General features: G+C 40.8%; 1 protein-coding gene across 3 annotated transcripts in view; it reads right to left on the bottom strand.

Annotated features, from left to right (window-relative positions):
- Nucleotides 1-459: 459 nt before the first annotated feature.
- The window catches only part of FAM107B (family with sequence similarity 107 member B), a 228,836-nt gene continuing 217,322 nt past the window's right edge, over nucleotides 460-11,973 (bottom strand). For all 3 annotated transcript variants that reach the window (XM_028114149.2, XM_028114150.2, XM_088025801.1), the window contains 2 exons: nucleotides 4,222-4,372; nucleotides 460-3,217 (listed from right to left, as the gene is read on the bottom strand). In XM_028114149.2, coding sequence (XP_027969950.1) covers nucleotides 3,101-3,217; nucleotides 4,222-4,372 — 268 coding nt within the window. In that variant the 3' untranslated portion in view covers nucleotides 460-3,100. The remainder of the gene's footprint in view (nucleotides 3,218-4,221; nucleotides 4,373-11,973) is intronic.

The following is an 11,973-nucleotide window of genomic DNA, read 5'->3' as shown; positions in this document are numbered from 1 at the left end:
TCAAATAGTACAATGTCATCACATGTAGAGTTTCCCAAAGTAACTTTTTGAGGATTACGTTAACTTAGCTGAATAAGTAGAATAATTTCATGGTCGCACTTCAGATACGTACTAGCTCACAACATTAAAAAGTGGCCCTTACCAAAATATACCTCCCACAGTCCTACCAAGCGACCTAAAATCAGAATACTTTGATCTGAAGGACTGACCGCGACCGCTAACATACCACATTGTACAAAAAGTAGCGTGATCTCTTGGCATGAATTTGCTTGACACAGTGAATTGTCAGCCTGACCGACACAAGGCAGAAGACATAACTAATTTGAGGCGGGGTGGGGGGCTGTCAAAGAGGACAGTCACCAAAGGAGTCCCGAAAACCACCTTCTACTCCTTGAGCTGAACACAGAGCCCCCACCTTCAGTGCAGACATCCATCTCCAACAGATCAGACAGACACAGCTTCATGGTCCAAGCGTGTGGTGATTTTTATTAAGAATAACTTTGGTTCTAAGAATTCCACCCTCAATTCTGTAATACTTTCCATTAAAAACAATTGTACAAGAGCAAATACAAAAAATATTAAATTATGAAAACAAATCCATTAAGGCTCCCTTTATATATACTATATACACTCAAACAAGTCAAGATTTTTCAGAGTAGAAGAATAAAGTCAACCGTTTGTTGTAGCTTAGAAAGCAACACTACTTTACTACCGGGAGACTATAAAACACTGAACTAGTTTAAGAAAACCACGGAGTGGAAAAATGGAGCCATTCTTGTCAAAAAGTGGCTCAAAGCACAAAACTGCTCGGATGTTCGTTGAGTCCAGGGAGTTTGGACTGTACAGTATTAATGTGTGGAGGAGAGACGGGCGCCCTTTGAAACTGAGGCTTGTGAGCCGAGCTGATCTGACAACTTCAAAGAGCTTCTCTACCTGTACATTCCACCGTTTGGTCATAAGACATCACTTCACACTATTTACAAGTCTTTTGGCCAGACTTTGTACTACTCACTACACGTCATTGTGCAGACTGGTGAGTGCGATTGGGAGGGAAATGCTTTTGTAATTTTTCTTCCCAGTGAAGAATGAATTCTAGGTAAGTTCTAGGAACAGAATCAGTCCTGCTAACGGGGCCTATCAGGGCCCTTGAGAATTTTATCAAGTGGCAGAATTGCTTCAAGGGCACAGGACTTAAGATCCAACATCCAGTTAGGTGAGAAGCTATGAGCCAGTCATGAATCTTCATTTTGCAAATTTCATCATCAGCCCATATACACAAAAAAAGCACTCCAATCAATGTGTGATCAGAAAGGTACTTTCAAGATGATCATTTAACATACTTTCTTCTCTCAAAAGCTAGGATGGGAAAAAAACAGCTACCACTCCATCCTTCAAAAGCAAACTATTATAGAGCAACATTTTATCTTAAGCATCTCATATTTTATTCATTAATACTTACTGATGAGAAATCACCCATTTTAGGTGTAACCGACATGGTCCTCTGACTAGCAGTATATTGTCATCGTGTTTACCTTTATGTTGTTCACATGAGGATTGAATATGAGCCTGTCAACTATGAAAACATAAAGCATTCCCATAGAAAGCTAATTTCTACTATGCTTATTAGGATTAACAGCCTGGGATCCAGTTTTCTATGAGCCTGTAAAGGAAGTTTAAGAAGACTCTTCACTGTAGAAATGACTGGCTGAATCATCTTGATGGAGAACATACTGAATCCACATAAATTCTTCCAGATCACCCTAAGTAGAATATACCCCTGCCCGTACCAGCAGTAATCAAATGCATTTTGCATCAGGATTTTGCTGTTCGACTGGGACTTCACTTTGGGGAACAAGCTGGCTAGCGTGCGGAAGCGGGGCAGTCTCTCCCTTCACCTCGGTGCTTCCTGAGATGCTGTACAGTAGTCATCACCTCCAACAGAGCGGGGGAACAATCTTTCTTCACAAGAAAAAAAACGAAGCAGTATGTGATCCTTCATCTGAAATTTTCCAAAACTTGGGATTCTCTCAAAATGTACAAATACTACCAACCTTCCAGCTAGGCCTCCTGGAGACCAACCTATGTTTGTTTCACATTAAAATACCCAAAGAACTCCTCCTTGTTCTTTGGAGGAGTTTGGGAGCATTCCCCAGACTGCTCTCAAAGATTTGCACCCTCTACTTTCGACACTGAAGTTGGGTAATATGGACTAGTTTTTCTTCTCCGAAGGACTGGGAGACTGTTTCATATAAAAGGATTAGCTCAGCAAGAAATTCAAAAACCAAACAAAACAAAATTCTAACAGTTATCAAAGCAATAGGTGGATTTGTATGATGTGCCTTCTCCGAACTGGAATGTCACCATAGCACATTCTAATATCAGAGAACCAAAAGGAATTAAAATAAGATCAAGAGGAACACTTATGTGTTTTTCTTTATCTTTTATATGTATTTTTTCCCATATTTTTAAACCTTCTCACCCTATTTCTGAATCTTAATGTCAAAAAAGGTAACAGCTGTGTTCAACATTAACGCTCTTGGGTGTCAATATAACACAGGTGAAAGTAAAATGGAACAAGAAAATTCTAGATTCTCAAAAAGGATTTTACAAATGCTGGATGTTAACAGGTCAAACATCGTCCTATGTGATCTAAATTATCTAATAGATAACTAAAGGAAGAAACAAAACACATTTTCTTTAGATTTTAGAAGAAAAAAGGCTCTGTGCCCCATTAAACTTGGCCTGGAAGAAAAACCAAGTAGTGCAACTCTCTAGAATTTATTCCAGTGTCCTCTTTCTTTTTTGCTGTTGTGGGTTTTTTTTTTTTTTTTTTAAAGTCTTTGAACACAGGTTCACTTATCCCAACTTAAGTGCTGGTCAACATCCTTCGTTTGGCGAATAGGAATTGCAACTGTCACAGATCATTTATCCACCCGGATTGTAGGAAAACCAAAACCAAATCCTTTTTAAAGTAACAATTCTCTGCTGGCTGGGGTTCTCTCCAGGGGCTTTGGCCCTGAGATTAAGCATTGGTTGAGGAGGCGCCTGCTCGCAGCTTCCCCGCGTGGTGGGCTGGGCGCGCGGTCTCTGTCGCCAGGGCCTACGACTCCTGCGCTTGGGCCACTTCTTGGCCTGTTCTCCTGAGATTGCCTTTAACCTTCACAAACTCTGGGGCATTTTCTTGTTCTTCTTGCAATTTCTGTTTCTCAAGTTCAAGCTAAATGAAATTCAGAAACAGGAAAATTATTTACATACTGAGAGGCTTTCCAAAACATTCCTTCACTTTCCAAAGTCCCTAATACCCTCTATCCCCCAGGGGAAGACATTCGCTCCTGGTCTCCATCTTACGTGTACACATGTGCATATGCGTACGGGCCGTGTGGCCGTCCTGCACAGGGGCAGCAACCCCCTCGTCGGTACTACCAGCAACAGCACAGACGATGAGAGCCCAAAATCAAGGCCAAGGAAACAAGATCCTGAGACCAATGCACAGTCGGCTCTGCATGCAGTTTCAGTGAAGTTGAATTTCACTCAATTGCTTGTGCTCCTAACACTCTGCAGTGAGTTCAGGGATACTCCCCAGTTTGGGCTTTGCCCCCTGAATCTTTTCTGAGTCCTCAGTAGAATCCTTGTCTTTACCTTGAATGTATTTTAGCCCATTTGCTGACATCCTGTCTCTTACATTCCTTTTGTACAATAAACACTTACATCTGATAGGTCTGGCAAATTCTGCTTGTTCCAACATTCTTATTTGTCAGGACAGAAAAGGTAACTTTTGAGTTGAGTCAAACAGAGAAAGACAAATACTGCATGATCTCTCTCGTATGTGGAATCTAAAAAAGCCCCAAAATTGTAAAAGCAGAGAGTAAAATGGTGGCTCCCAGGGGCTGGGGAAATGGGAGAGATGCTGTTTAAGTGTATGTACTTGCAGCCAGTAGATACAGAAGTCCTGGAGACCTAATACACAGGACAGTTGTTACAGTCAACAAAGCTATACTATGGACATTCAACTTGCTAAGTGACTAGATCTTCACTGTTCCCAGAACCAGAAGAAATGTAACTCTGTGATGTGACAGAGGTGCTAGCTAAGCCTCAGGGCCAAACATACCTCAGTAAAAATGTACCAAGTCAACACACTGTTCGCCTTCAACTTACACAATACCGAATGTCAAATATATCTCAATAAAGGAAAAAGACAACTTTCATCCCCATCACTCTTACCTGCTCCAGCTTCTGCTGCCGTTTTAATAGTTCTATTTCCAAGTCAGATTTCTTCTTTTGTGCTTCTTCTTCTTTCTGCTTTATTACTTGATCTCGTTTTCTCTTTTCCATCACTTTTTGCAATTCTGGCTTGTTCTGCGGGGCAAGACCCCTGCAAAAAAAAACAGATAAATAGGAACAAAATTAGAATGTCTCAATCTAAAAAAAAAAAAGGGAGAAGAAAACAAAGTTTTAATCTAATGGACACATCCTTCATTAACAGAAATTTAAGGTATCAGCCACAGAAAACGAGACTACTAAATTAGCATTACTGTGATGCCTACTACCAGTGAGTCAACACAGGTGGTATCAGAAATTCACGAGCATGAAAGAAAGGGCAAGAACAACTTCCAAGAGTACGCAAAATCCACTCATTCAATAAAAATGTATCGAGCACCTACTATGTGCCAGATACTAGCCTATACAAAGGTTAGTGAAAATGGTTTGGGTGGGGAAGGTCGGAACAGCATGCTCATTCAATGGGTATTATGATCACTCATGATGATGATGATGGAGATGGAGAAGAAGATGGCGGAGGTGGAGATGATGGAGATGACCAGAGTATGAGGCACCTCCACTTGAAGTTTTAGGGGAAGCTTCCCAAGATGGAGCCCCTGATCCCATGTATAAAAGTAGCCAGAGATAGGCTAGTACAGAAATTTAAACAGCATAATGGCCGTGGACTCCTCTTCCAAAATTCTCAGATTTGTCAGAGGGCTCTTGAATATGTACAGGTACGTCTGAGATGTCATCAACCCCTGGGGGCACATGGCCCACGGGGAACTCTGCTCCGGAGACTGCCAGAGCTCCTCGCAGTGGAATCCCTTCAGATGTGCTGTTTACTACTGACCATGCACGGCCATCAGGCCGCAAGGAAGTTCTACATTTCTGAGAGAGAAATTAGGCTGCCATCTCTGGAGATGGGGAGAAACAAAACAAAAACTTAGACCATTCGCTAGCAACCCTCCACCCAAAATCTCTGAAGTAAGTCAAAGGCATCTCCTTAGATGGAATGTCATGTTTAACTGTTAGCTAGGACTCTCCTTGTCTCTAGTTTTCTACCATTTCCTTAAGATTTCTCCAGTCCAGGCTTTCAAGGTGCTGGCTTTGCCAGCCTATCTCCTCCTGTCGTCCCTTTCTCTGTGACAAGTCTCCTAGCTCTTAAATCATCTCAATTTGGTATTAACATTTACTAAGAGCATTTAAAATAAAAATGGAACCACAAAACAGGAAGAACACCGTCAGTTTTTTGGCAGGCAACACAGGGCATTAAGCGATGGTGGGCATATTCAGTCTCATGCATCCATACACGTGCATACTTGACCCCACAGGGACCAGGCTTTTCTGGGCAGCAGGAAGGGCCCTGCTGAATCCACCCAGGACTGAGACTGGCCCAGGCACCTTCCCATGCACCTTCTGGTCCTGCTGATGGTGACTGCTAGTCTATAAATCAGACGTTCCTGATGAGTGGTTGTTCCCTAAACTATGTCAAATCAACCAATGTGTCTCAGCATCTAGGAGTCATCTGAGTAACTGTTAAATCTAACAACAATTTCCAAAGTGTGTGCTCTGGTTGTAAGAAACTCAACAACACACTCATCTCAATGTTCTTTCAAGCTCACACTATGACATCTGTGAATGAATCCTCAATTTCACGCTTCTTCATTTATCTAACTATAATTTTTACAAAATTCTGGCATCTCTTCTATCTACATTTTTTTTAAATCACAAATTTTTCAAAGTTGTTGTTTACAGACCAAAGATCAGTATATTCCATCACTACAGATAAAGGATAGTCAAAATAATATATATGTCTCCACTTTCCCAATTTTCATTAGAACTTTTGATAAAAAAGAAAGAAAAATATTAAAATTCAGCCAAAATAAAAGAAGCAAAAGACATGTGTAACTTTTATAATTTAGTTACAGGTTGCTTTGCAGTTACTAAGCTCTTATGATGTCAACAGAAATATGGACAGACGATCTTGGAAATTAAATATCATGTGCAATAAAAACTGCTTATGGTACTTTGCTCACAACAAATGTAGGAAAATTTGTTTGTAAATAATCTGAGTAAAGACCTGCTCTGTTTCATGATTATTAAAATGCCTCAGTATGATAGCACAGACAGAATTAAGGGATTTAAATTTTAGGATTAAGAATTTAGCTACCTGCATAATTTAAACTTCAAACATTTTCCTTTCCCTTTATTTCACTGACAAAATTAACCTCAACGGTTATTAAATTCTTCTGGATTATGCAAAGGCTGTTGAACAAACTTTGATGTATGAACACTAAGCTGACACTCTGTTGCAGCCTATGAATGGGTTTAACTAATATCCAGTATTCATTTTCTAGTCAAAGATTTTACACAATGGTGGCAGTAAGATAAAATATTTAGTCACAGAAGGCTCAGGAAAATGGTGCTTATCTGATAAATGTTCTGCACTTAACAGCAGTCAAAAAGTCATACAAATTTAGTTAATATTTTATCACAACAGATCACTTCACTTTCTGTGCTGAATGGAAAAAGTCAAGCACTACCCATATGATTCTGAGTCAAAAACTGGATCAGATTACAAAGAGTGACCAAAGACAGAAATGAGCCTCTCCAAATCTCATAAAGACTACAGTGTCATTCTATGTGTGGTTAACAGCTGATTCGCATTAATCAATTGTGACATATATAATTAACAAGTATTTCAACTCCTTTATGACTGACAGGCGCTCAAGTCCTAGTGGCTTTGAACCACTCAACACCAACAGTTATTTCTGAGTCGGCTTCCTGTGGTTGTGGCCTGATGAGTGGTTTGTTCCCTAAACTATGTCAATCAACCAATGTGTTTCAGCATCTAGGAGTCATCTGAGTAACTGTTAAATCAGAAGGCCAAGACAATTTTAAAAATTAATACATGCTCCAGAGGTGCCTGGGCGGAGCAGCTGGTCAAGCGTCTGACTCTTGGTTTTGGCTCAGATCGTCGGGGTCGTGGGATCGAGCCCCACGTCAGGATCCCTGTTCAGCATGGAGTCCGCTTAAGTTTCTCTTTCCCTTTCCCTCTGCCCCTCCCCCTTCTCTAAAATAAATTTAAAAAAATTAATATGTGCTCTTTACAAAATAACAGGTTAGGTGACATATACGTATATGTAAAATAAAAGGTAAAGCACACCCAAACTCCTCCTGTTAAACAGATCTTGGGAGCACCACTTACACTGTATTCTATGTGGATGCTTCCCATTCCCATACCCAGAGATAACTAAGAGTTTGGTCTATGCTCTTCCAAACCTTCTACAGCCCTTGCAGAGCTCGTCCTCATTCTTCCCAACAACTGCCCAAGACCTCACAGTACAGAAGTGCCATAATCTTCCCGCTCCTCTGACAGACATCTAGGTTGTTTCCAATCGTTCCTTATTAAAAGCAATGAGGCAATGAACTTCCTTGTACATGTACACTTACACTTTTATGTAAGTATTTCTGTTGGCTAGATTCATAGAAGTCGAACTGCTGGCTAAGCTTCTACACATTTTGTATTTTGATGGGTATTGCCAAACTGCCCTCCAAAAAAGCCTGCAACAATTTATATTTCCACCACCAGTGAGGAAATGTACAGACAACTTTTATTTTTTTTTAAAGATTTTATTTATTTATTTGTCTGAGAGAGAAGAGACAGAAAGAGCACAAGCAGGGGGAGCGGCAGGCAGAGGGAGAAGCAGGCTCCCCACTGAGCAGGGAGCCCGATGTGGGACTCAATCCCAGGACCCTGGGATCATGACCTGAGCCGAAGGCAGACGCTTAACCGACTGAGCCACCCAGGCGCCCCCAGACAACTTTTAAAGTTACATTTTACCTTTCACAGAAACCAGTGAATACACCCAGGGGCCGCCTGGAAGGGTCTACATTCACTCCGCCTCCACGCCAGATGCATCAGGCCCACAAAGGTGAAAGAAGGGTCTACGTTCCCTCCGCCTCCACCCTAAGAACAGCTCCCCACCCACCCAGCCAAACATCTTCTGGCCCAATTTTTTTCTTTGGGTGGAGGGGGAGGGTTGCCTTTGGATTTCCAGCCCTTTCTTTAATCTTGGAATCTTCTGTTATGGCCTGTCTTATCTACATTTTTGGCTTGAGCCATTTCTACCTGCAGGGATTCTAAATGCAAATACTTCTAACTCAGCTTCCCATATTTTTTCCCACATGGTAGAGCAACAAGTACATTATTGAAGAACTCTATGTCTAGCAAAGCATATACAATGAAGAGCAACTAAAAACACAGGGAAGTGGAAATCACTGACTGGAAGGTATAAGCCAAAGAACTAATTTTAGGGATGTGTTTAAGTGACTGGGTATTCTCTATTTGTGGGCAAAAGAACTCTTTGTAGAGAAGACAGAATCTCTCTAAGTTATATCAGAAATATCCCTATATTTTTAAAACCTCTTGAATGCTCATCTTGCAACTACAAAAAATAATGTCTCTTGAAATAATGCCCCTGGGAGCACCTACAGAACTGGAGAACCTGACCAACGGTCCTCATAATCACACCTAATGGCAGACTGTAACCAGCTCAAAATGTAAAGACTTTTAATCTGAAACTTGGCTAGGTCCAAAAGATGCTAAGTAGAGGAGCAGAGTTATATCCTTCAGAGTGTGTAGGTTTCGGAGTTAAAATACCTATGAGTATTTGTTCTCCTAAGCAGTGACTCTGCTTTTATCTTATGATCTCTAAAATAGCATGGACGACCACAGGGGCAGGAAGGGAGGGAAAACTGAGTGGGAAGAAATCAGAGAGGGACACAAACCAGGAGAGACTCTGCACTCCGGGAACCAAACTGCGGGTTACAGAAGGGAGGGGGTGGGGGGACGGGGTAACTGGGTGACGGGCATTAAGGAGGGCACGTGTGGTGATGAGCACTGGGTGTTGTACGCAACTAATGAATGGTTGAACATGACATCAAAAACTAATGATGTACTATATGCTGGCTAGTTGAATGTAATAAAAAAATTAAAAAAAAATAATAAAAAATAAAATGTAACCTGAGAAGCTCTGTGAACCAACTGCTCCAGGGCTTTGAGCCAAATTTGTGCCTCTGTAGAGCAAAGGTACAGGGCTCCACAGAACACTTGCTTCATGTGGATCTCGCTGCTGTCTCCCTCTCTCTTCTCTGCTTTGTTTCTGAATGATATTATTACTCTACTTGATTTATTTGTATGAACTACCTTGAATTTTATGTTTATTCTCTGAGTTTTCTCTTATTTACATGTCAAATAAGGGTGACCCCAAGATAACACACACTGGATTACTGGAAAGATCACTGGATAAGATAAAATACAGGACGGCCCTTTACAAATTACAAAAAAAAAAAAAAACAAGCAGACTTTTGTTACGATATAAACCAGTAATCAAGTACAATTATCCTTTACCCAAACATACATATTATCCATGTGAAACTTCCTGTCCTTTGGCATGAAAATTTAGAAATAAAAACCCCACAGTCTCTAGCAAGTATGTACAATGGAAGATGAATAAAAGAAAAAAAAAACTGCTTGAGAGGTTTCACTCCACAAACCAGCTGTATTTCTAATGAGAGGACCCCACTAAACTAAGACCTTATCTTGAAAACCCCAAAACATAGGATGAGATATATTCATTTGATTTTGAAACCTGCCTTCTTCCTGCCTTTTCTTTCTTTTTTTTTTCTCCTCTTGATGTACTTCAAAAGCCAGGCCAGCACCCTTCAGGGAAAAATGGGGAAAAGCAATGGGAATCTTCTGATGATGCTCCACGGGAAGTGGAACATGGATGGGACTAATTGAGCATTTATTATACAGCAGTCATTTTAGTAGGTACTCATACATGTTATTATTTAAGTTTTAGAAGAAGAGTATTTTCATCTCCCACTTTATAGATGAAGACACGTATCTCAGGAAGGGGGACCTTGTCCAAGGTCATAAAGGTAGGTCAAGATAAACGGCAAACCAGGACTTAGATGATTTCCCTCTAAGCTCAAACGACATCCTCTCTGCACTATGGTACTCGAGGGAACACAGCATTCTCCCAAATTACTTGAGCTGGGCCTGACCGAAGAGTCAGCTGTGTAATAAGGAAAAGAAATCATGGGCCAGAGAAAATCAGACAGAAGGGAGGTCCATTTTCACAGAAAGTGCCTATTCTAGAAAATCTGGCAACAGATTCAATTATACAAACCTGTATGTTTTAGAGATATAACCCAGGGTGCTAAATATATTTTTGTGGAATAATTTGTAGCCTATAATTCAGAGTACAGTTTTCTGCCCATTTTGGTTTCACCTTTGCCTCTATTCTGACTTGGAGCCTTTTCATAGATATAACAGAAAAACAAAACCCAGTTTGAGCTAGAATGTCCCTCAGAGATGCCCCCTACTCCCATTTTACAGATAAGGGAATGGAGGTGCAAGAAGGAAGACAATCAGAAAACTAGTTAGTGGCGACTGCTACTCTTTTGGAGTACAAACTTTTTTTAAAGATTTTATTTACTTATTGTCAAAAGGAGAGAGAGAACACAAGCAGGGGGAGCTACAGGCAGAGGGAGAAGCAGGCTCCCTGCTGAGCAGGGAGCCCAACACAGGGCTCGATCCCAGGACCCTGAGATCATGACCTGAGCCGAAGGCAGACACTTAACTGACTGAGCCACCCAGGGGCCCCTACATCAAACTTCTGATCTTCCTACCAAAATGCAGGCATCATTTCCCAGGCAAGACTGCCTCCAAATTCTGTGGCCCTATTTAGGAACATACATGTTCCTGTTTTGCTTTGGGCATGATGATACCAAATCTATGTATTTTTTTTCTTTTATGTCACAAAGACAGTTAGAAGCTAAGCACTTGTTCAGAAGGGATCAAACTTGCATTCAATTTGATCAGCATGAATCCAACAGCATACTAGTGCATGCTGGTAACAAAAAGGCAGTGAGGCACATTCCCGGCCTGGAGGAACGATGGATTCACACTGAATTCCTCAACAGGAGTTATGAGTTCTCCAGGGGTGCACTAGGGAAGGAGGACTGCTCCCTCATCACCTCTTTAAATGTTTTTACTTTTATATTTAAATTAGGCCTCCCCTCTAAAACATGACCCTACCGCTTAACTTGGTCTATATACCCTTCAGTTCAATGAGAGCTAACGAGGGCTTGGCAAAGAGTGGGGGTATGATCGACCTGTAGTCCAACAATTCAGATCAATAGCTTCATTCTGAAGAAATGGGAAGAGCTCTCAGGGGAGCTCAACAGGTCTTAAATAATATAAGTAACTTTGTGTCCCGAGCTCTCCTAGTCAACTGGCCCTGCCCAAAATTACTTAAAAAGCAGACTCTATCAACCCAACAGATAAACATGTTTATGGGCACCAACAAATGGTCTACAAAGAAGATAAAAAGGTAAATGTTTTCTCCCCTCCAAAAAAATAATAAAAATGATCATAGTAATAATTTTAAATGTTACTTAAAAAAAAAGAGAGAGAGCTCTTGTCTATTATTAAGTTGAGATAGTTCTAGACACTTCTCCCTGCCACTCAAAAATGCCAAAGCCGGCAGTATTTACCTTGGATTCCCACACTTCCCCAAATGTAAGGGGCAAATTCAGAATTTTTACAAATCCAAGAAATAATGTATTTCTTTTTGACTTAGGATACTCTCTTTCATACTTAATCGACACCCTTCCAACCAAATTCTACAATACGTGTCCACT

This window comes from Eumetopias jubatus, unplaced genomic scaffold (assembly GCF_037043125.1).
Source record: "Eumetopias jubatus isolate StellerSeaLion01/CBP00866 unplaced genomic scaffold, mEumJub1_p1.0 scaffold_8, whole genome shotgun sequence".
Classification (NCBI taxonomy): domain Eukaryota; kingdom Metazoa; phylum Chordata; class Mammalia; order Carnivora; family Otariidae; genus Eumetopias; species Eumetopias jubatus.
The sequence above is the reverse complement of the archived record's forward strand: the minus strand, read 5'-3'. Positions and strand labels throughout refer to the sequence as shown.